Source organism: Bos taurus, chromosome 16 (assembly GCF_002263795.3).
Source record: "Bos taurus isolate L1 Dominette 01449 registration number 42190680 breed Hereford chromosome 16, ARS-UCD2.0, whole genome shotgun sequence".
Taxonomy (NCBI): Eukaryota; Metazoa; Chordata; class Mammalia; order Artiodactyla; family Bovidae; genus Bos; species Bos taurus.
In genome coordinates this window covers 44,787,347-44,813,699 of record NC_037343.1, presented here as the reverse complement: position 1 = coordinate 44,813,699, position 26,353 = coordinate 44,787,347, and the positions used below count along the sequence as shown (strand labels likewise).

Here is a 26,353-nt window from a genome sequence, read left to right as displayed (position 1 = left end):
ATTATTTATTCCCCATCTCCATTGTCTTGGTCCTCCTTCATTTCATGCACGGGTGACAGCCCTAGCCTCCTAATTGGAACTTCCACAATCTTTCCCCCACTCCACACTGCTACCCAATGAATCTTCTTAAGCAGTGATCAGCTTGCTTGGAATGAAAAAGCCTGCAAAGGCTCTCTTTGGCCCAGCACATACAATCTTGCCTTTTCTGACCTTCTTCAGTCCGGCCCCATGTCTGCCTCCCAGGACCCACTAACCTGTGCTCTTCTTTGACGTTCTGCAGTCATCTTCTCACAACTCTTGGCTTCACCAGGCTCAATGCCTATGCTGCTTATAGGGACAGGCTGGCATGCACACGTGCAGGGCTCCTCCACTCTGCCCGCCCCATGTTACCAGTGTATCAGAAACACACCCTGCTCCTCAATACCTACCTTCCTTCCCAAAGCTTTCCCAAGTGCTGCTACAGCCCATTTGGAGTGCTCTCTTCTCTGAGTCTCAAGGTACTAATATTCTACAGGGAAAGCGAATGAGTCATCACATAGTGCCAGTATCCTGAATCATGTGAGTACGTGTGGTGACTACTCTCTTGTTATTTTCTAATTCAGCATGAGTATGAGCCCCCTGGTGAGATCACATAAAACAAAAGACAGGTCTCAAACTTCTTTCGTGATTAACAGCAGTCAATCAGAACAAGAAGCACCAGTCTTTCAGAAAACTTTAGCATTAAATCCTCATAAAAGAAGGAAAACGAACACAGCTGTGTACACACAGCTCTCAGAGAAGGTAAGACACGAAAATAACCCTCGTGGACCACTAACACCAGGCCCTGTGCTCCAAGGGATACAGCGCTAAAGACATTTCATCCTGCTCTGCCTCACAGCAGGCCCCGCATCACCACCAGGGAACAGAGGATTTCCAGGGCACAGCTGAGAGCACCACCTCTACACGTCAACACAAGCCTGTCACACACTGATTCTATATCTGGCGTTGCAGAAAAGCCCAGCTACCTCTGCACAACACTCTACCAAACATCCCCCAGGAGGGCAGCACCCCACACAGTTCAGCGCCACCAGCCACAAGTCCCAGGGATCCTGGGGAATGGCACACTCCATACGTGGACCCACGTACCCCCTTTTCCCCCATTTCAGTTGCCAACATCCATACTCGCTGCTGATTGCCAGCTCCTGCTCCTTGCAGCAGCCCAGCGTGCTCTCTGCTGGTGCCAGAGTCCCCTACACCACCACCCCCCAGCGTCTGGAACTGTCCTAGAGGGGTAAGGCAAGTCCCGTATTTGCTTCCTCTGTGCATGTACTTGTTACTCCTTTAAAAACACAGACAATACAGCACATTTTTAAAGGGGCTCTGGGGAGGGAGGCAATGATCCTATTTTATACCCTATGGGATATAAAATATTGATAGCTTTTAAAAACGGGATTCTCCTTACCCCTACAGGCCCTCGCCCGGCTTCAGAAAGATGCTGTGGTGGCTGTGATGCCACCGGCAGAGAGCATGCTGGGGGGTCACACAAAGCAGGAGTTGGAGATCTGCAACAGGCCTGGGAGTTGTGGACCTAAAAGAGAAAACAGTCTTCAGTTAACATGCCTGATGTCCCCTCAGACCCTGGTTATTAGGGGCACGCAGCACACAGCAGGTTTCTGCACAAATCCTTTAGCAGATGGTCTCCAAAATCTCAGAGAATCTGTTCTACCACTCAAGGTAAACTTTGCGCATCCATCAAAGCTGTTTCTCACTCCGGCGTGAACTAATGTATGACCCTCTGGCTCCACGCTTTCGTGTGGGCCTGTCGTAAGGCAGTATGGTGTGTGCCCCTCGAAATAACCAAGTTAAGATGTGACACAGTGTCAAAGTGCAGTGACAGTGGCATGCTTTGCTTATAATAGAAACAAAAATGCAACGGTGTCAGATAAACACAACTATAAAATGAACCACAAGCGGACAAACTGAGCTTTCAGAAGAGTTTTCTAAGGACAGATGTTAGAGACATAAGACACATACTTCATAAGGAAATGCTCAAGGTATGGGGGAGTGGGGGGCCTCAAGAGAGATCCTACCGTTTTCTCAAAGTCCTAGTTTCATTTTGTAAAGCTGAAGACAGAGGCTTAACACCAGAAAAAAAGACAACACCCTTCAAACAAGCTTGAGTTTGCTCACAATGCCCACAGGGTGAGTATAATGAACAGGCTGGAGCATAAAGTTCAAGAAAGACATTATGTCTTTTAGGAGCCAAACCAGTTTGGTGCATATCATACATATGTCTTTCTTTTCGCCCCCAAGAAACATTCAAAACCAACAAAAGATTAGGGAGCAACTTCTGAAAGCCAGCACAGTCCTGGTTAAGTATCACAAAGATAGCTCAGGTAATAGTTTGAACATGTTCCTTTTTTGAATACTCTAGGGAGTATATAAGATTTCCAAAAACTTAACCAATCCAATTTCATGTAGTTTTTAATGAACTAAAAAACCCCATAAAATCCAAATACTTAAGCAAATCTCAATTCTTAAAACTGCTTAGAAATTACAGGTAAGCCAACTTTTCATATTAAATCATTTTTAGGGAGTCCTATTACACATAATTCCTTTCAAGAAGAAAAGAAACCCTAACAGCTTCTTATAGTCCAAGATTTTAATATGCTCCGTAAACTATTTATTCTTTTTAAATGTCTCTGAAAACAAACAAAAGGACAAATCCCAAGAAAAAGAACTAATACGGGGAATGTCTTTATCATGATGCTTTTCTTACTCTTCAGATGACCCTCCAGAGGACCCTGGGCTCCCACACAGTATGCTTTCTGGGCAGTCAGTCTCTGACCATACTGCCCTGGGGACGCTATATAAATGACCTCTGTGAACATCAAGTGTTAGTAGCCATAATCACCTCCCTCCTGCCCATACCAACACTGCAAGTTTCAAATCAAAGATTCAACTGGGCACTAGGATGTGCAGTACAGTCAAGAATTTTTAATGTAAGCAACAAATCAACATTTTTGAAAAACTGAAATTCTTGTTAATCTCTTGCACTAGGAATTAATCAAACCACTCAAATCCTTATTCATTCAAATCAAATGTTTTAAGCAAAAAACACCTTAGTAAAGCATTTCTAAGCATGTTGGCATTATTTAATATGCAAAAGTTCAAGTAATTATTAAAACATTTTATAAAGGCATAATTTCAAAGCATTTCATTACTCTCATTTATGAATCAAAAAACACAGATAGTATCTCAGTTGTCCTAATTTTTTTTCAATTCTTCTAATGAGTTTTTTCTTGTATAATTTTGAGTTGGCCCTTAACACAAACATCCACATATACACTAATTACAAATTTCCACTTCTAAGAAACAGAGTTGGAATGACAGCTATTCACCAGTACTCTAGCACAGTAGCTCTCTACAAACATCAAATTGTCTCAAACTTCCTTAAGCTCCTATTTAAAAAAAAAAAACAAAAACAGAATACCCAGAGTTTTCTGCATGAAAAAATTTCATATATACAGAGCAGGTTTAGTAAAATAACATTTTTAGGTAAGTATTTTATGGAAGTAAACATAATTAAACTTCTTCAACGATTTCCTACACAGAGTCCTAAAAATCCAAATACATTAGGAGAAAATGAATTACCCAATCACACAATAATCATGAACCATTAAAACTTGAAATCCCATGAAGCCTACAATGACTGTCAATCATGAGTGAAAACACCACTCAGAAGCTGGGTCAATGGGGCCACTAAGACGCCCTGAGATTATTTACTCCCAAAGCCTCACTCTGATTTTCACTTGTGTCACCACTTCTCCCACTTAAGAACTGACACATCTCATGTGAAAATGTTGTGGTGATTCAAAATAACTTTCCACACGACTGTCCCGTAAGTGGGGTGAGGGTGGGGACAAGCACGGCAGGCCCCGCAGAGCCGCACCTGCCTGACCATCACACTCAGGGCCGAGCGGCTTCATCCCACTCTTAATTTATACACTTCATGCAAAAAGGACATTTAGTCCTTGCACACGTATTTATTGCTGGTGGCTTACCTCAAACACAGCACGGAGGAAGTCCACTACCCCATTACAGTTTATCACAATACGTATGGATAGCAACCAAGTGACCAGGACCTTTATTTTAAAAACAGAAGTGGGGAAGGTGTGGCCTTCAGAAGTAACAAGTCAGTAACTCAACCCTCCTCTTTTTTTTTGAAACCTTTTTTAAATTGAAGTATAGGTGATGTACAATATTATATAAGACACAGGTGTACAATACAGTGATTCCTAATTTTTAAGATTATACTCCATCTATAGTTATCATAGAATGTTAGGTATATTGTACTGTACAAGATATCCCTGTACCTTATTTTGTACATAATAGTTTGTTCCTCTTAAGCCTCTACCCCTATCTTGCCCCTCCCCTCTCCTCACTGATAACAACTAATTTGTTCTCTGCTTCTTTTTTATTATATTCACTAGTTTGCTTTCTTTTTTTAAGATACCACATATAAGTGAGATCACACAGAATTTGTCTTTCTCTGTGTGACTTACTTCAATTAACAAAGTACCCTCTAAGTCCATTCACGTTCTTGCAAATGGCAAAATTTCCTTCTTCTCTCCAACTTTTCTTGACCTGGAATCAGGTCAAGAAGGGCACTGAGGCACCCAACTCCTGACGGTAAGAACGACTAAACTGACAAAAAGGAACGACTCTTCAAAGAACCATCTCTGCTGTACTTCCCATTATCTAAGACGTGACTCCTCAATCTATAAGCAGAAAATACTTAGCAACAAACTTCCAAGGTTTTCACTTCATTATCCCACACAACACTCAAGTCACAAAGCAGTAAGCAAGTGGTACTGACCTTTCCACAGGGAATGAACAAAGAGGGTACAGAGAAAAAGAAACTACAGAAAGACTCAATTTGGCAGGCTTGGCTTGAGAGACTACAAAAAACCTAGAGAGAAAACAACCACTGCTTCATACAGAAACAAACCATCACATCCAAAGGCATTTTTCCTACGAGCTGCCTTCTCTGGGATGTTTACATAAGACTAGGCCATCATTTATCTTTGCTAAAAGTCAGTGATATAGAAAATTCAAAGTGGAACATAATAATGCCTAAAAAATATTATGACCTTAGCTACATGCACATAAACTTCCTAAAGAAAATTTTATAAAGTATTTTTAGAATTATTTAAATATATTAAATACCACACACTGCAGGCTAACTCAAGGTAAAGAAGCAAATCTCGTTGGCCTGTTTAATAAACGAAAGACTAATTTGTAGTTAACGCATGCACTGTATCAAACGACTACTAAAGTTTTTTGGTAACTTTATCCACTTAACTTTTTCCACTGAAGTGTAACTTCATTCAATATTCAGTAAATATTTATTATGGATCTTAGATGAGTCATGCAATATATACATCAATGAATAAAACAGATGAAGTATCTGCTTTTCCCAAGCTTAAACCTAGAGCACCAACTAAACGTCAACGTCACAATCATCACTGCACTGTCCAGGATGTAGGCTGATCTTTTCACCTAAAAACAAGCCATGTGCAAAGTGGGTGGGCACTTTATATCCCAACTTTATAGGTAAATAAAGCAAGGTGAGGAGGGTGTAATGTCTTGCCCAGTGTCATGGAAAACAAGAACTGATGAACAGACAAGCTGATTTCCAAGTGGAGCTCTCCACCCAGGCACCCTACCATCCCCCAAAACTCAATCCCAGAATAACATCTAATCTTCTCAATTAGCCATGTTCAAATTAATGTGCATTTCCTGCCTCCCCTAAGAGTTTTCAATACAAAGTTGACCTAACATTACAATGAATGCCCATACACCATACATTCTGTCCTGAGCGGCCACATCAGCCAAGCTGGGATTAAATAACTGTGGTGTATAACACACGTATACACACAAGGTTGCCTGTTAGTGAAGCCTCCCTTACCTCCCAGCACTGTCTATGTAAAGGTCTCTAACAAAAAAAAAACAAGATATAGCCACTTATTCTCAGTTAAACTTTCATTTTAAAAAAGGAAAAGCAGCTAACTGTTTTCAGTCTTCTGAGAAACTCAATTTTGGTGGAGAGAGGGCAATTTCAACGGTAGGTGGAGCTAAGCTGAAGCCCCTGACTGTTGCATTGTGGCAAGCAGCTTTTGGGGTAGGGTTATGGGTCTAGGCCAGGAACCAGGAAGAAATTCCAAACGTTCCTCCCTCAGCCACTCACATTTGGCTATGAAACAGAGAGACACCAGATACTAAATCTTACATAACTCAGTCCCCACATTCACAGCAGTAATGGAGGTGTGCCTTTGCCAAGGTAAGGAGTGGGAGGCATCTTTAACTATTCCATATGCAGGATCAGCACTGAGAATACAAGCTGTTAGGGACAACAATGATACCAGAGCATATGCATCCATGAAGAGTTGTAACAACACCCCGAGCCCTAAAAGTCAACTGGAAAAAGCAAAATTTACTACAGATAGGTCCCCAACTCCAAGGAGTCTCTATTTAATAAACCACTTAGGAGCAAAAATGAACCAATGGTATCTGCTCAAAATAATATTTGTAATAATTATCTATATGACCTGAAAATTAATTTCATGTACAAATAGCTGAAGAATTGATAACTATAATAACTCAAGGAAACAAGCAACATAATTTTTCTATTTAATGAGTAACAGAAACTATTAGGAATCCACACAGAATTCCCATGCAGGATATTAAAAGAATGGCTTCAACCATTCATCTGGGAGTGAAGGATGAGGCAGGAAGCATGACTCTTAGAGGCAGATGAGGAACTCTGAGGGGTGACATTGAATGGAACCTACCAATCTCAATAATCTCCGTCCAGCATTCTCAAAATCTATGATTATTTCTAGACAGCAAAGCAATTCTACTATGCTAAGGCCTGGGTTCCTATAAGAATAGAATTTTATTGCTTTTTTTTGTAAAAGAAGGGAATCCTTCCTCCACATCAGTCCTACGAATGTTCTCCAACAAGGGCTGACATCCACTCTACCGCAGCTGTCGGTCCAGGCAGAACCCAAGACCCCTGAGGGGAGGACCTTTGCCTTACATTCCTCAGTCCCCTTATAGCTACGCTCAACAGAGAACACAAAGCAGGCTTGCCTGTCGAGGCCCTGGCAATAACCCAGAACATCTGAACTCACCCTGGCACATAATGCCCCTGGGGATACCGACTGGCTTGGAACAAAACCCTCAGTGCACGCTCAGCCACATGGTGACAGAGAAAAGCTGGGGGAGTGCAGCAGAAGAAAAGGCTCGCCGCTGTGAGCCCAAGCTCTTTCCGATACGGTCAATGGAGAGCTCCTCCAGCTGGCCCAAGAAGGGGGCCCTACACTGAAAGAAAACAAGGAGGGTAATCTGAGACTCCAACAGGAAGAAGCACCAGTGCAGCAAGACTCAGGGAGAGAGCTCACTTTCTCTCTCTCTCTGCACAGCTACGCCAAACCTCTGCTTCAGCTTCCTCCCCTACAAAAGGCCTTCCCCCAGTGCCTCTGATGGTCCCCAAACACACCTTGTACTCAGAAACTCACCATGATAAAAGGACTGATTCTAATTTATGGTATAAACAAAGAAAGACATCTCTCAGTTAAACCTCAAATCCAAAAAAGATAAAATATGTAATTAATCAACAACATGTCAAAGCTGTTGGGTTATTCCTTTCCATGATTCCATCTGCCACGTGTGGCATTTGCTGTGCACAAAACCAACCCTGGTTTCTTCTTTGCAAAATCTTGCAAAGAAACAAAGCACATTTCCTTCTGTTCATCTTTTCGCCTATTAGTTGGGCAAGCGGAAGGAGAGAAAGTCTATGATTATTCTCATCTGTGAGGTTATCTTTTCATAAGTGGTATTCAGAAACAAGGAAAGTGGGTAACCAGACAATAACTATATTTCTTCCAGAAGCACATATTTTCTTCATCATCCTTATTATTCTTACACAAAAACGATGAATATGTTCTGAATACAAAACTCAATCAGAAACACGTGACATAGCATACGTGACTTAGAAAAAGGCATCTAAACCCATAGCACCCCACTTTCCACATCATTTTAATGTGCTGCACTAGACCAATCCTGACAACAGAAGCCTCAGCTTTTATTGCTGTTAATACCCTGAGCAATTACTGTAGCTCAGCAGGAACCTCTGCCCCAAACAGCAGCTATCACACTGTAATCAGCATTTCATAAGAGACGCCGTTCAAACATGAAGGCACCTGCTAACGTGCAAAACGTATACAGAAGGGACTCAACTCTAACAGTTAAAAGAAAAATCTTTGCAATATGATTCCACAGCTATATCTTTTCCATGGTGCACTGGTGTTACACATTTGGTAAAAATCACACACAAAGACAATGAGCAGAGAGCAATGGCAGCACCACTAGCAAAAGCTAACTCCTCATGAAACAAGGCCACCGCCCAGATTCACAGATGTCGGTGCAGCATCTGTAAAAAAAATCTCTGGACGACAACATATAATAAACAGCAGAGACCTCTAAAAATGGTAAAACCTCATGTTGACATAAACTCTGAACAGAAAGCATTTGATTTACAAGATTAAACTGCAAGGCCACCTTGTAAAACAACCAGAAGGTAAAAGAGATCTATGAAGAATAAAGAAATCTCAGACATAAATGGCCTGATTTACTTTGTTTTAAAGTAGCAAAACACATGTGTTACTCATGTGATAACTTTTGAATAAAGAAAAGTAAATGGCAGGCAACTTTTTAACTCAATAGGATATACTAATTGGACATTTGGAGTCATTCAAAATGTGTTATTTTTTTAAAAAAGAGATGCACAGTTCAGAATATTATTTTCCTTAGACTGAAATATCACGAACAATGTATGTCAGAGCACAAGTGTTATCAGAAGTCACAGAGGGGTTTGGAAATGTGGCGTTCACAGACACTGACGTGTATCTCTACAAAGCTAAACAACTGGCATGCCTCTAAACCTAAGAATGTACACAGTGGCTCATAACCTTCAAGTACAAGAATCCTTTCTTATCATGTTTCAAAAGATCCCCAAATTACAGTATTTCACATAACAATGGTTTGAGGAAAATACTAAACAATAATAGTGATTCTTAACTATGTCTTGTCATTAAATAAGTTAATTTTAAAAATCACAGAAGCATATTGATACATTTGAAAAGGAGTTATACAGACATGTGTAAGGTACATTTATTGAACATTGAGAATGTTTATTTACAGACCTCTGCAAACTCTCTATGAATATTGAAGGATCCAAAGTTCCCAGTCTGACAACCAGTGGACTGAAAGCAAGATTTCATTTCAGACAATCCCAGCACTTAAGCACTTGTGAAAGGTTTTCAGTGAGAAAGCAGTGTAGTTATTCCATCACCAGGCCAGGCTTCCTTTTCGCAACCCCCACTCCTGGGAGACTCCCCCAAAAAAGGTTCAAGATATTCTCCATATTTGCTTAACATACCTAAGAAAGTATGCCACAGAAAATCATAATCTCTGGCCCATTTACATCCTTTTTCTCTCCGCAATTCATCATGAAATCCCAAATTCACTTCACTTCAGGTTCTTCACAATGGCTGAGAAAAAAACTACTCAAGGTAATCTCTGAAATTGTTGTCAAAACAGTTACTAAAGGAATAAAAATTTCAGAAATATTTGTTTGCAGGATGAGCTTTCTAACATTAAATGTTACTAATACAAAGCTGCTTACTGCCTTATTGGAGTGTTGTAGTCACCAAGTGGTCAGCACTTTAGAGGTGAGCAGGTTACCAAGTCAACACGGAGAGAAGCAATCAACAGAGACAGCCGATGGAACTGGGAGAGCACAGAGCAGAATCAACAGCACGTGAAAAGATGCTTACCAGTTTGAAGTCTTGGATGCTACAGATGAAGTACGGTGTGTTGGGCCTCCGACTCTCGATATACACACAGTCTTTAAAAGAAAAAGAAAATTTTAAACAATGGCATTTACCTTTAAGGAAACAAAGACAGGGCCCATAAAGCCACTGCATAAATAAATAAATAAATAAATAACAAAGCACATACCTTTTATAGAAAAAATTTTAAAGGTGATATTAAATTACAAATAATTTTAAGCTAAAAGGAAACAGCTCTTGAGTTCTTTTTGATCACTTGCTGATGATTTAAAGAATTGGTAAAGCCTCAGTTATTGTTCCCAGCAGCCCTCAAGAAGGGGAGTGGGAATCCCATGGGATTATCCATAATCAGATGAAGAGACTTCGATAAAGGGAATTACTTACTCAAGTAATTACACGCCAAAACAAAATCGTGAATATCTTACTCAGACAGATGCTCCCCATCTTCACAAAGACAAACAGCTTTGCCAACTACTGCTTTATTTTTAATAAATATTTTGTGAGGAAATAAATGAAATATGTAAAAAAGACTACCTTGAACATGCTACTACAATAACCTTTTCACCCACACAAACAAAGAGAAAACCATCTACTATCTCATGGGTAACTTTCTATTAAATTTTAACCTAAACATATTTTACTTTCTAATCATAAAGAAAACAAAGGCAGCCAATCAGAGATGGAATGAAGTAAACCAAATTAGATTTTCCTCAGGGAAGAAGATCACTTTCTTAAATTACATTTGACAAGGCAGTAGCTGAGTAATTATTTCTGATGCTCTCAACAGCTGGAGTCTAAAGGTTACTTTCTAAAATGACAGGCTAAGATATATTTGTTGTTTTAGAAGTAATGATTTTAGGGAAAGCAATACCTATAAAGGAATATAAAAACTCTCCACACTACAGCCCAAGATCATCATAAAGCACAGGACAGGAAAGTTTGTGTATTATTTACTGAGAAGTAATGGCATCTGCTGTCAATCACATTTTCCAGGGAGAGTGACCATAATGCCCACACTTAAAATGCCATGTTTTATCTTCCTCACGACCCGTCACAACAATGACTTAGAATTTTCTCAAACCAGGCAGATACCTCTATTTCTCCAGTTCATGCATGTGAAGAACACAACATACCCAGGCCCCCAAAAATCAAAGGTCTGGAGTCCCCAATCCAGTGGAAATCCTAGCCCCACCACAGGTACCAATAAGACCCACCAAGAGGTAGACCAGGAAGACAGAGGGGCACTTCCTTCCATGAAACTTTCTGAAAGACAGCAGGATTTTTGAGGCCCAGAATCATTACAGAAAAGGAAGAAATCTGAAAGTCAAACATTTAGGCATCCAGAATTTCCCAACTGATTTCTCTACTCAGATGTAGGCTCCAGAACAGCTATTCGATCTCTGAATGCACGTGAAATGGCAGTTCAGGAATGAACTGCTGACTGACCTTTCTATCTTGCTCCAAAGTCCAGGATGCTGGGGAAAAAAAAAAGCTGCTCAATATTCAGACAACATCCACTATCATGCTAATCACCTGAAGGGATGAAGGGAATCCTTCCCACAGTGGTAAATATTTCTCTTCCTAATTCTAGTTTGGTATTCAAGTAAAAACTGAAGAAACCCATTCCTTAAACAAAAACTGTAGCTCCAACTTGGGCAAATTTGGGGACAATCCAAGGTCCTTAATTTCCATGTTCCAATCCTTGTTGTATCCACTTGCCAGCACTTCAAATCTCCAGATATCCATTATTTATTCACCTCACTCAATCTGAACACAGATCATAGCCCATACACCTTCTTCCTATCACCTATGGCCCACAAAGGAACTATTTTCGGTCTTTCATAACATAACACTGTCATGTATGCTCAGCGGCTCAGTCACGTCCGACTCTTTTCAACCCCCATGGAATGTAGTCCTCTAGGCTTCTCTCTGTCCATGGGATTCTCCAGGCAAGAATACTGGAGTGTCTATTTCCTTCTCCAGGGGATCTTCCCACCAAGGAATCGAACCCGAGTTTCCCGTTTCTCCTGCATTGGTGGGTGAATTCTTCTACCACTGCACCACCTGAGAAGTCCAACACTATCACACCTAGCTTCTAGTCACTGACTTCAAAACTAACAGGTCCCTTCCTGACGAATGATCTCCACTTTCGTAAAGCTCATGTGACAAAAAAGCTTGTTGCAGTCAATGCTCTGATCACATGTCACACCTTACCTTCCCTAGGCTTCACTGTTCAACTGCACCAAAGCCCACAGCCCGACCACATCAAACCCTCTTTATTATTTTATTCTTACAAGCACCTGCAGCCATATAATGAGTTACCTCCAGCAGCAGTGAATTCTCATAGCTCCTCTACAAAGAAATATCTCCTTACCCTGATAAAAAATTTCCTTAATATTGTATAAATATACTGACAATTTACATCCACTGTGTGGTCAGTTATTTGGCAGTCAAGATGGTCTACACTGTCCACTATCAATTTTGAGCTCAAAGAAACATACTCATTTCTGCATTCTCTGTACTCCCCCAAAGGACTGATGTCTGATACTGATGTTGGTAAGACTAGACAGAATCGAAGTAAATAACAGATAGTTAGATAATAAGGATTAAGAATAACTCTATTCTTTTTACACACAAAAAAAGCTTTAATATATATATATATTATAATCAACAGAATCATTATTACTATAAACCCTTTACTTATAAAGACATAAAGTAGCTATTAACATATATTTGGAGAAGGCAATGACAACCAGTACTCTTGCCTGGAAATTCCCATGGGCCGAGGAGCCTGGGAGGCTGCAGTCCATGGGGTCACGAAGAGTTGGACACAACTGAACAACTTCACTTTCACTTTTCACTTTCATGCATTGGAGAGGGAAATGGCAACCCACTCCAGTGTTTTTGCCTGGAGAATCCCAGGGACGGGGGAGCTTGGTGGGCTGCCGTCTATGGGGTCACACAGAGTCGGACACTACTGAAGCGACTTAGCAACAGCAACATATATTTAAAAAGCTTTCCAGAAGAGGCGAGAAAATCTATATTCTTTCATTTTTCACTACAAAGATACATTCAGGAAAATGATTATCTGTAAATGTGTGTGTGCTCAGTTGTATCCGACTCTTTGCAACCCCATGGACTGCATCCCACAAGGCTTCTTTGTCTATGGGATTTCCTGGCAAGACTACTGGGGTGGGTTGCCATTTCCTGCTCCAGGAGATCTTCCCAACCCAGGGATCAAAAGGGCACCTCCTGCATTAGCAGGCAGACTCTTTACCACTGAGTAAACTGGGAAACCACATCTGTAAATATACCTGAGCATAAATCTGTTAGAGAAGGAAGGAACACACATGATGTGAAGGACAACTACTGATAACACTTCTCTGTGGTCTTACTGGAAGCTGCCCTGAGGAAGAGTGTTATATGGAATTTGCATATCAACACCTTATTACTAGATACAAAGTTACCTCTGTTTAAAAAGCTATCATGGCAAACCAAATTGATCCAAAAATTATAAATCCAGATATGAGATTTCAAACTACAAGGTAAGTTATATGTAAAACAGGTCATTGAATTCAGTTCAGTTGTGTCCGACTCCTTACGACCCCATCGACTGCAGCACACTAGGCTTCCCGGCGTCCATCAACAACTCCCAGTGCTTGCACAAACTCATGTCCATTGAGTTGGTGATGCTACCCAACCATTTCGTCCTCTATCATCCCTTTCTCCTCCTGCCTTCAATCTTTCACAGCATCAGGGTCTTTTCCAAGGAGTCAATGCTTTGCATCAGGTGGCCAAAATACTGGACCTTCAGCTTCAGCATCAGTCCTTCCAATGAATATTCAGGACTGATTTCCTTTAGGATTGACTGGTTTGATCTCCTTGCTATCCAAGGGACTCTCAAGAGTCCTCTCCAACATCACAGTTCAAAAGCATCAATTCTTCCATGCTCAGCTTTCTTTATGGTCCAACTCTCACATCCATACATGACTAATGGAAAAAACATAGCTTTGAATAGATGGACCTTTGTTGGCAAAATAATGTCTCTGCTTTTTAATATGCTATCTAGGTTGGTCATAGCTTTTATTCCAAGAAGCAAGTGTCTTTTCATTTCATGGCTGCAGTCACCACCTGCAGTGATTTTGGAGCCCAAGAAAATAAAGTCTCTGTTTCCATTGTTTCCCCATCTATTTGCCATGAAATGATGGGACCAGATACCATGATCTTAGTTTTCTGAATGTTGAGCTTTAAGCCAACTTTTTCACTCTCCTCTTTCACTTTCAACAAGAGGCTCTTTAGTTCTTTGCTTTCTGTCATAGGTTGGTATCATCTGCATATCTGAGGTTTTTGATATTTCTCCCTGCAATCTTGATTCCAGCTTGTGCTTCATCCAGCCCAGCATTTCACATGATGTATTCTGCATATAAGTTAAATAAGCAGGGTGACAATATATAGCCTTGACATACTCCTTTCCCAATTTTGAACCAGTCTAATTGTCTATGGCCAGTTCTAACTGTTGCTTCTTGACCTGCCAATAGGTTTCCCAGGAGGCAGGTAAGGCGATCTGGTATTCCCATGGCTTTAAGAATCTTCCACAGTTTTATGTGATCCACACAGTCAAAGGCTTTAGCGTAGTCAATGAAACAGAAGTAGATACTTTTTTGGAATTCTCTTGCTTTTTCTATGATCCAACAGATGCTGGCAATTTGATCTCAGCTGGAAAGAATATAATCAATCTGACTTCGGTATTGATCATCTGGTGATGTCCATGTATAGAGTCATCTCCTGTGTTGTGGAAGAGGGTGTTTGCTATGACCAGTGCATTCTCTTAGCAAAACTCTGTTAGCCTTTGCTCTGCTTCACTTTGTACTCCAAGGCCAAACTTGCCTGTTACTCCAGGTATCTCTTGACTTCCTACTTTTGCATTCCAGTCCCCTATGATGAAACAGACAGCTTTTTTTGCTGTTCTAGAAGGTCTTGTAGGTCTTCAGAGAACCGTGAAAACCTTCATATCAACTTCAGCTTCTTCGGCATTAGTGGTTGGGGCACTAGACTGGATTATTGTGATAATGAATGATTCGCCTTGGAAACGAACAGAGATCACCGTCATTCTTGAAATTCTTAAAATTTCAAGTACTGCATTTCAGACTCTTTTGTTGACTATGAGGGCTACTCTATTTCTTCTAAAGGATCCTTACCCACAGTAGTAGATAGAATGGTCATCTAAATTAAATTCGCCCATTGCACTCCATTTTAGTTCACTGATTCCTGTGTGACCACTTCCAATTTACCTTGATTCATGGATCTAACATTCCAGGTTCCTATGCAATACTGTTCTTTACAGCATCAGACTTCCATCACCAGTCCCATCCACAACTGGGCACTGTTTTTGCTTTGGCTCAGACTCTTCATTCTTCCTGAAGCTATTTCTCCACCCTTCTCTAGTAGCATATTGGGCACCTATAAACCTGGGGAGGTCATGAACAGAACCCCATACTGTTTGTGGGGTTATCAAGGCAAGAATACCGAAGTGGTTTGCCATTCCCTTCTCCAGTGGACCACATTTGATCTCTATCAGTATTTTGAAGCTTATATGTGAAAAAGATTGAGAATATCTTCAAAATTATCCTCGAAACTGACAAAACTTAAGAGATTACTTACATAAATGATAACACACAGAATGACCAAAGTCAGAAGTCATTAAATTCCTGACATGAACTAAAAATTTTAACACCATGTCAAACTTACCATATGGATGGGGGGAAAATACACCGCTTTGATCTGACTTTTCTAAGTCATTTTAAAAATAAAAGCATGAAAAATTATTGTTTTAAATTTTTAATTTTTAAAATTTTTCTTTCTAACCCTTCCAGTAAAAAGGAGAATCCAACTACAAGAGAATATATTCTAAGAAGCAATTTGGAATTTAAAAATTAAAAGAATATCTGACTCTTTGCAACGCTCCTCAGCTCACAGGATTCTCCAAATAAGAACAGTGGAGTGGATTGCTATACCCTCCTACAGAGGATCTTCCTGACTCAGGGACTGAACCCACATCTCTTATGTCTCCTCCATTGGTAGGCAGGTTCTTTACCACCAGTGCCACCTGGAAATCCTTCAAATAAGGTTAAAAAAGGCCAAATAATTCAGAAGTATTTCCCAACTGTCTCATTAATTAAGCAGCTATTTAAGAAAGTAAATTTATATATGTGTTTACAGTTAACACAAAAATAAAGTGGTTTTATTTGGGAAGGAAATGATGAGAACGTAAGTCAATAGCAACGCTAAAATCTCAGTTGAATATACGCCCAGTAACCTTTTACAGCCAAAATGATTTGCCAAAAATTTTCATGTAATTTATGAGAGTGTGGATTGTCTGAAGCTGGTTATAAAACTGGTTTCACTCTGTTGGATCAATGATCCTCAACCTGAAAATTCCCCATGGTCAACACAAGTACTGTAAAAAGAATAATAATAAAAAAAGAACCTTTAAAGAAGAAAAAGCAAGCTAGCAATTCTGAAAGAACTGAGCAAAACTGATGCGATCCATTAAGTGCATAACGCACATTTTCAAAACTGCCCAGATGAAAATGCATATTTACCAGATTGAGCTAACAGCTGCTGCAGGGCAAATATATATATATTTTTAATCTTAAAATCAGCAAGCCTGAAACAGGCCAGAAAAAAATGAGTGACACTATTACCATCAATATCAATTATTCCAAACAACACATGATAACAAATTCTTCTCTTTACTAGAGGGTGTCTGGAAATGAAACCATGGGTCGAGGTTAAGATTTATTTTCTAACATGCAGCCTCTGCCTGGAAATTGATCACACGACCAAGTGACCTCAAATCCTGTGTCCATGATTTGGGCAATGATATTGAACTGGGCGATTCTGGCCATCTTTCACAACCTCAACATAGCTTTGTGTCCAAGAATCTCTTGTGCCATCTGCAAACAGTACAGCATTTGCTAAGCTGGAGAAGGAAGTCAGCCAATACTCAAAGGCAGATTCTAAAGGCAAACAAAGTTCTCTCTGCTTTTTCAACCCTCACTAAATCAGCAGGTCTACGAAAATAGAGCAAGAGTAGGGTCCTCTCAAGGGTAAAAACCACAGCCTGAAGCATCAGGCAGTTTGTCATCCTGAAACACAAAGAACCTGCCAGCATCCTTCTTGACAGCCTCCTCACAAGCACAGTGGACACTGCTCATGCAACGGGCACGCAGAGGGCAAGGCTCAGACTGGGGGCTCCGGCCCAGGGAAGAAATATTTTCCCAGAGAGGGAAGTTCTCCCTGTTAACCTTTGAAATACCTTCTCACCCCTCTGTGAAGCATGACAATGCCACCCTAAATAATTTCCAAAAGAAAACCTTTCCTTATAAAGAATATGCATGAACAAAGCCTTTCTCACCGACAAATTCCCGAGACCCCAGCTAGGTGGCACAGCAGTGGCCAAGGAAATTGACCCTTGGGACTGCTTAGCTCTCTGGCTCTCCCCTCCTTTTACACAAGATTCCTCCACCCCACACACTCTGAACCACTCCATCAGCCAAAAGCGGTGGGTCTAACACTGCAAAATAAAGTCCACAAGCATCTTGCTAGTTAATATGGATGTTTCCAAATCTCCCACATACACAAGTGTGTGTGTTTGTACACCCACACCCATGAAACAACTATGAAACCCCAAGACCCAAACTCCAATCCCAGCATACTATGTAGCCTCCTTCAGAGCCTCTCATCTTGGTCCCCTAGTCAAACCTGCCACCATACTTCACCTCTATAAACAATATACTGCCTTCAGTATGATAAACACTTAAAAACTATAGAGGAATAAATGAATTGAATGAAAATATTAAAACAGAAAAGAAGCTATATTAGATCCTAGCAATAAAACTATGCTCTTAAGCAATATCAACATAAATGATGCTGTTTTCTAATAAAACTTCTCTAAGAAATAACTCAATTGCAGGATGACCTACTTATAGCTTTCTGCTAGATTCTTTTGTGGGGAAGGAATACTAGCATTGTCTGGGAATAGTGGAGAACTTAAAAAGGAAAAGGAAATAAAAACTGGGAAAACAGCACCTCTGTTAAAAGGAAATCTTGTTAGTCATTACCCTTACCCTATGTTTGACCCTGAAAAGAGTCACCAAAATTGGCTTAATAACATCTTCTTAAAGATTCTAAGATCTCAGGTAACACATATCCTTGGTTCTTTCCTTTTCAAATTCCATGTATTCATTTGTCTACAAATTTCCAACCAGAACTACAAAGCTTACACAGATTTTTGTCTAAAAACAACACTGTATACATCTAGCCAATATTTACCTGTCTTTATCCTCACTGCTAACAGGAAATTAAACTGAGAAAAATCAAGCTGGCAGGCAGGAGGGGGTAGCGAAGCAGGTCAAAACAAACTAATCTCAAATTTGTTTAGATTTTCAATTTCACTCTCTCTCTTCTTCTCTAGGAGTTAGAAAATCTAAAGCATCAAAAGCTTAACGACTGATTCGAGACAATTATCTTTCTAACACTAAGAAGTAACGTTGATTGTTCTGGAATAACTGCTGTTGCAAGACCTCACCCCATTCCCAAATCAAACCCATGCAACTTGGACTTGAAAATTCTGTAAAACAAGAAAAAAAGCAAGATGATCCTGCCAACAGCAGAAATCTTATTAGTTATTCTGATATGCTAAATAAAAGCCATGGTTTGACACTCTTACTACTGAAGTAAAGAATATTTTAAGCACTCTCATCACTACATTTTATTCCAAAAGTGTTCCTTAAAAGCCCTCCTTGTGACCCATACTGAATCCCTACTATGTAAAAGACTCTAGCCAGCCTTACATCAAACTCCAGTTAAATGATGAGGATCTCTTTAGTGCACGTGTAAAGAGCTTAGGTGCTGGAGGAGAACACAGGAAATCTAGAAGAAGGGGAAAGGCGTGCAGGGTTGGGAGGAGGGGGTGTCCCTTTTCAAAACCAGTGAGGGACATCTGCCTCATGAAGCAGTGTCTCGGGGCAGCAGAGATGCAGGGAAAGGAATTTCAAGACCACTCGCATTCTTGCTGCTCCCCGACCCCAGTACCCTTTCTATTGCTTGAGAAGGCAGGTAACAAGTCTATTCACGCCAATTCAATGAACCCTGTCAAAAATAAATTCTGCTATAAAATCCCTATTAAGCAGAGGATGACTGCTGGTGGAAATGTCCTTACCATAAAGATTACAACTAAAATGTGGCTGAAATACATACATTTAAGAAACTGACACAGAGAGACGAACACTTTCAGGAGCTCTATGCCTAGCATTCACAGGAAAAAATAGCCAGTGACAGGTAGGCTGGAGTGAAGATGCTTCTCTTCCCATATGGCTGACAACAAACCAATTGCTAGTCTGATCTGCTGGGGTCACATCCTGCAGAGGATTTCAAGCAACATTGCTCCTTTTCAGAAAGCAATGAGCTGGGAGTCTAGGCTTTACAATAAATGGTTCAACCAATTTGCAGTGCTCACTGGAAATACACAGGAGAATTCACAATGCCTGGCTATAACTCTTATTTGGCAAATGATTTTATTATAAACTGGTATCATAGTGAATCCATTTTCTTTACGGGTTTTCTGCTACTGTTTAATGGACTGTCAGTATAATTTAGATTTCATCAATTTAAACTCATTCAAGCCTGGCTCCTGATTGTACAGTAAATGGAACATATTTCTACTCAACGAAATTAATGACAGTTAATTGTAGTCTGCAGTTCCCAATTTTGTAAAAGCAACTGTTCCACAATTCAAGCACCAAGCTACAAAATTTCCCACACCAATTATTCTTTGTACTTTATAGGCATCTACATCTTATAAGCCCTCTTGGTAAGACTAATATATGTGTTTTTTTAATATTTCTTCCCTCTCAAATATTTACTACCAACTTTCCAGAAAGAGTTAGGACCTAAATTATAACTAAAGACTAGGGAAATGAAAGTTTATCAGTCTCAACAGAGAGATGCTCAATTATTACAGATTTAAGCTAGCAAAACTGAAGATTAAAATTTTCTACCTTATATATTCCTTTGCAAACTGCTGGACGATTTTCTTACATATTTCAAATCAGTCACAATGCCAACAATAAGTGAAATTTATTAAAAGAAGGCTAAACTTACCATATGGATTTAGACATATAAATAATGCACACAGTGCACAGTGATAAATACCATTACTGAACTGATACTCTGTTTAACAGAAATTTACTTCTGAGCTTTATTAACCAGATAACACAACAGTCCCATGAGTGATTTTTCTTTTTGACTTGTCTTTCACCTAAGCACCCACATAGCTGTGTAAGAGATGTTTAAAAGAGAAAAACCATGCAAAAAAGCACCTTCAGAAAAACTTATCAAATCAAAACCCACACAGTAATAAGGCAAGCATCGAGACTCTGCTGCCCCAAAACCATAAACACCAGGGTCACAGAGTGCCAGACTGCAACTCACACAAAAACAAGAGAAGGAAAACCACAAGCTATCCTTTTCAGTCCTTTTTTCAGCTCAATGTCTACATCTGCTCAGCTGGTTTTTAATTCTCCTATAACTATGTTACAATCATGCCCCATCCTCAGGCTACTGCCCCTATTAGAGGTGCTTAACTGCAATTCCATCCAACCTCAAGCCCCAAATCAAGATTCCCATGGTCCTTCATGTCCTCCCCAATTCAGGTGGTAATGCCCACTTACTGCCTGTTTCTGACAAAGACCGTCACTTAAATGAGTGTAATTTCTCCCCATAAAATGAAGGATCAGGGACTAGCATCCTGTCTCCTTTCGGGTCTTGCCTTTTCTTACCTCCACAACACCTTGCAAAGTTAAACAAGTGTGCTCTCCCATTATCAGCTGATTAGTAGAGCACTCAATACCACAGCTGACATCTAACAAACCCCAGGAAATTCCACTAGCTTACCCAAAGACTATTACCATTTCAGCAGGCCTCAAATTTAATCATTTGCTTTGATTTATAAAGACTCCTATGGGCAAGTGAAGCCTGTTCCCTGACTTTCTTCTGCTACCCATACCTCTTCCCTTTCTCCCTTAAATCATTACAGCTTTCATGTGGGGTTTTACTGCAGTTACTATTGGTTGGTCATGTGTTTCTTCAAAAATTAAAGTCAAAGACTGAAGATACTTTAAGAATAATTTAAACTAGTCACTTTCATGTGACTGAAATACTGAGACCTCATATTTTCATTAAAGATCTTTAACTCACTGTGAATTATAAAGAGCATTTTACAAGTATTCAACAGGTATTGGGTGGGGGAGAGTTTCACCTATGTGACAATTTCTAATTATCACCTCAGCATTCTACATGTAATAATTCTGCTTTATAACAATATATATCATTATTAGGCTAAAAAGTATTGTGGGGAGGGTATTGGCAGGATCTCGCCTGGCAATCTGCCATCCACCTGTCACTTTTATCATCAAAACTAGCAAAGATCTGAGCAAGGTGGCAGGATTTACAGTATCTAAATACCTCTTGATTCCTGAAATGAGAGGAGAGATTTCATTTATTGTTCAAGACGTAAGCAGCTCTGGATGCTCCATATGAAACTGTACTCAACACACTTCAGCAAATGAGTGCAGCTGCTCTGGGCCAATGTAACACTTAATGAGAGTTGTGCTTTTTGTAATTTGTACCTTGAAAAAAATCATGTTCTGAAACATCTGCTGAGACAAAATAAATCAGAACTTTGTGGGGGAAGGGGCACAGATGAAGACTTCTTCATTTTACCCAAAGTTGGGTTGTGTGTATGCATGCTCAGTCGTGTCTGACTATTTGTAACCCTATGGTCTGTAGCCCGCCAGGCTCCTCTGTCCATGGGATTTCCCAGGCAAGAACACTGGAGTGGGTTGCCATTTCCTCCTCCAGGGGTCTTCCAGACTCAGGGATCCAACCTGGATCTCTTGCAATGCAGGTGGATTTTTTACCTCTTGAGTCATTGTGGCTTCCTTGGTAGTGCAACAGTAAAGAATCTGTTTGCCAATGCAGGGGACATGGGTTCGATCCCTGAGTAGGGAAGACCCCTGGAGGAGGAAATGGCAACCCACTCCAGTACTCTTGCCCGGAAAATCCCATGGACAGAGGAGCCTGGTGGGCTACAGCCCATGGAGTCACATACAGTCAGACATGACTTATTGACTGAGTGTGCACACACGCTCTCTACCAGGCTCTTCCCCCAGGGATCTCCTTAAGCTAGTTGAACCAAAGTGGCAACAGGCAAATCTTGTCAAGATTACATAAAGCTAAGAAAAGAAGATAAACATACTCTAAGGGAAGAAAATCATAAACTCATAATACATTCTCACAGACTTACTGGCACCACCTGCTAAGCACTACAGATACTGAGGTGAATAAAAACACTATCCTTCCCTTAACATATTCACCATCTAATATTAGAACTAGTGAAAGTGAAAGTTGCTCAGTCTTGTTTGACTCTTTGCGACCCCATGGAATACAGTCCATGGAATTCTCCAGGCCAGAATACTGGAGTGGGTAGCCTTTCCCTTCTCCAGAGGATCTTCCCAACCCAGGGATCGAACCCAGGTCTACTGCATTGCAGGTGGATTCCTTACCAGATGAGTCACAAGGGAAGCTCAAGAATACTAGAGTGGGTAGCCTATCCCTTCAGCAGATCTTCCCAACCCAGGAATTGAACTAGGGTCTCCTGCACTGCAGGCTGATTCTTTACCAACTGAGCTATCAGGGAAGCCCATTAGAGCTAGACATCAAAACAAATAATTTTATGTCTTTGATAATTTTAATTGTGCTTGTTTCTTACTCCCAGTAACAAAGACTGCAAGCTGTGTATAATTTCATTCTTGCCTTCCTCCTAAAGAAGAGCTGATGTTTAATAGGCCAATTGCCTCTCAGAAAAAAGATCACATTTGCAAGCTTCCCTTAAAGTTGGTATGGTCACATGACTAGATTCTGGTCATGGGCTATAAGCAGGCACAGTGTTTCAACTTCTGGAAACTGAATCCTGAAAAGAGGAGCCACTTCTCTTCTTAGTCTTCCTGGTGGCCTGAATACAAATACACCATCTTAAGGTGGAGCACAAGATGGATCACAAGATGACATGGGAACAGAGGCCACTCAGAATGGAGAAGCCAATTCTTTGACGTATCTAAAGAACCAGACCAAAAATTCACTAGTTCACAATTCAGCACTTCCAGCCACTGTACACAAGTATCTCTAAATTATTTTGAAATTATCTCTAAATTATTATATATTCATGAGGAACTCTCAGGCAGTCCAGTGGTTAGGACGCCTCATTTTCACTGCCAAGGGCCCAGGTTCAATCCCTGGTTGGGGAACTAAGATCCCACAATCCATGTAATGCAGCCAAAAACAAAACAAGTAAAAGAATGTCAAAAAATATAAATAAATGAACTACATTCATGAACAGAGTGACATCTAAAACAATGATTTAGGGGAAATATTCTAATTTTTTTAAATAAGGAAAGCTAGGAAGAAACAGATAACCCCAGCAAATGTATAGAAACACAACACTTAATACTCTTGCTAGAATGACTCAAATAGCCTGAATGGACAGCATAAACGATTACGTTCCAGTGGGATTACGAATCAGGTCCTAGAGGCAGATGACATAAAGCAGAACAAAGCCCACAGCTGCGGCCCTAAAAAGACTTCTCAACTAAGGCAAGTTCTCAGCATGACGCTACCCCAAGGAATCACAAGTAGTAATAAAAGATCATTGCTTCTCCTACAAGATGACCGGCATTTTCTGTGGAGGGCAGATTCATGGTGTCCTAAAGCCACCATTCAGGCCCCCTCCTTTCTCTTCCACTTTGATTTTAGGACTTCTTTAAAGAGAATATGCGGCTGCTCCTCCAACAAAAATACAAGGACCACTGATAACCAAATTTTCTGGAACACTATATAATTTATAAAAGTTAAGGCTGACCAGAATTCATACTACACTAAGTTCTCAGACTATACGCAATATTTTAATTCACACTAGAAAGAAGGCACAATGTCACAGCTTTACCTCTTCATTCCCACACCATTAACTGTGGATAAAAAATAGAGTGCACAAATGTGTCGGAGCCGTTCTCTGAGGTGAAGATGTACACCTAAAGATGACGATGAGTCTCCTGCTTTACCTAGAGAACATTTTTCCAACTTCAAAACCACAAACTCAGTCACTTGCAGAGGCCAAAATCCTACGGTACACCAGGGCTAGTTAAAAAGAATTGTAATAGCAATTCATTAATAATCACTACAGTCCAGATACACCCTTTAACTCAGAAATTTCACTTCTAAGAAAGTGAGCAGAAATGAATAAATATTTAGCAGTGTTGTTTATAATGGAAATAGCCTAAAATCCAACTATATATAGCTAGTTATACTATAGTATCTATCAACTGATATGGGTATGTCTAATGTTTCTGTGCATCATGGATGCCTTTAGCAATCTATACAGTCAATCTGCACCAAAAAAGAAAAGTTTTAAGTTCATAAAAACATGTACTGAAATATTTGTCACAAAATGAGAAAAAAACTGCAATGTAATACTTGTACTTCTTTATAGATTTGTTAAATAATAACACTTACTAGGTTATTCCCCTAATAGCCTCCATAATCTCAAAGTAGTGATGAACATAAACATTATTTTCAGATGTTTTTCTCTACATGATGTCATAAGAATATCTGTAATTTATATTGGTGTAACAGGTACTGCAAATATTACTATGCTTTACTGCCTACCTTCATAATTGAAATGAATGCTAAAGGTCATTTTAAATGCAATAAATTAGTGAAAATAAAGATACAATTTGTTTATCCACTCAAGTTCACAGTTTCCTGAATTCTGTTCACAGTGACCTAGGTCATGGACCCCAGGTTAAGAATCCAGTTTCAATGAGAAGCAACAATGACTGATAATTCCTGACATGGCAGTAAGTTCAAGACATGTTAAGTTAGAAAGCATTATTGCAAAACAGTGAACAGCATAATCCTACACATGCTTACTAAAGAAACTGGCCATACAACAAAACATTAACAATGATTTAGTGCCTTTACTTTTACTTATTTGAATTTCAATTTTTTCCCTTAAAAAAAAAGTATTATTTGTTCATCAAAACCAAGGGGAAAAAATGCAGGAAGGAAAACATGGGGGAGAAATAAAAAGAAAGACCTATAACCAAATATTATAAATGCATTCATGGGGCAAAGGCGAAAAGCAGCAGGTAAATTCCAAGGACAGAACATACAAACAGAGTCCCTCTAATCATTGCAGAAGTTGAGTCATGGAAATGATGCTGAAAAGAGAGCTGAAAATCTGTCTCTCAGCTTATCAGATGCCACAGCACTGCGGGTCCTGGCAGCTGGGAGATAACAGAAGTAAAAGACATGACAAAACTGATGGTCACTACAACAGCTAGCCGCCACCGATCCCGACCTGAGTGCCAAACGTGATTTTTAAAAAGACTGCTTTCAGTGATGCCAAACATGTATTTTTCGGGTAGTTGTGGCAGACTCTGAAAGCATTCTAGCTTATGAGCCTGAAAGATAGCCCAGGTTTTTTCCTCCTCAAAATGCCTTTCTTGCCTGTACAAAGAGCAAACTGGAAATCAGGTCTCCATTGTCTAACTGGAAATATAAGGCACAAAATTCTTTATAAGGAAGGAGCATAATTTCCCCAAGTCTAAGTGCTGCCAGAGTTAATTCTCAGATACAAACTCGAAAACTTCAGGTGTGAACAGACGTAATTAAATCATAAATCACCACTTTTCAGTTCAATTGTTCCTGATAATATAAAACTACAACTTATCAAGTGTGACTTTTTGTGATCTTTTCTTTCCCTCTACTGAAGAGAAAAAAATGATAATTATACAAGGTATTAACATTCCCCCATTCAATCTGGTAGCGGTACAGTACCTATGTTTTATCATACTAGCACCAAAGGGGTGCTCAGGACAAGTAAAGTCTAAGGACTAAACATCCCTAATGACAATAATGCCCTGCTGCAGAGTGAACAGCTATGCATAGCTTTACAGATTAAAACGTTAACGTAAAAGCTGAGAATGATGAAAAGCAACATACTGAAATAATATTAAAAGCATGTATTATAAACTCAATCCATTTCTCCTTTTTCAAAGGAACTTACAGCCACAATCTAATGCCCCCCAAAACCGTATTTTCGCTCCATCTCTACTGATCAGTCTAAAGTGACAGCACACCATCTGTCAAGCACACAAAGAAAGCAGAACATCTACAGCCTTCCAACAGAACATAAAACAACCCTATCTGTGCCTTTTTCAGTTTGGTTTACACATTGTACACATTACACTTACACATTATCACACTGGACATCATTGAAAAAGGAATTCCCTGAAAAAGCAGATGAATAAGGAAATTTAGAGATATGTGAGAAAATAAAT

The 26,353-nt window shown here is 39.9% G+C and overlaps 1 protein-coding gene across 7 annotated transcripts in view; it reads right to left on the bottom strand.

Moving 5' to 3' along the window:
• RERE (arginine-glutamic acid dipeptide repeats) overlaps positions 1–26,353 on the bottom strand; it is a 415,037-nt gene that overhangs the window by 217,252 nt on the left and 171,432 nt on the right. For 6 of the 7 annotated variants that reach the window (XM_059875727.1, XM_059875728.1, XM_002694049.6 and 3 more), the window contains exons 3-4: positions 9,882–9,952; positions 1,442–1,567 (exon numbers count right to left, since the gene is read on the bottom strand). In XM_059875727.1, coding sequence (XP_059731710.1) covers positions 1,442–1,567; positions 9,882–9,952 — 197 coding nt within the window. The remainder of the gene's footprint in view (positions 1–1,441; positions 1,568–9,881; positions 9,953–26,353) is intronic. The other variant, XM_024976745.2, reaches the window with a different exon arrangement.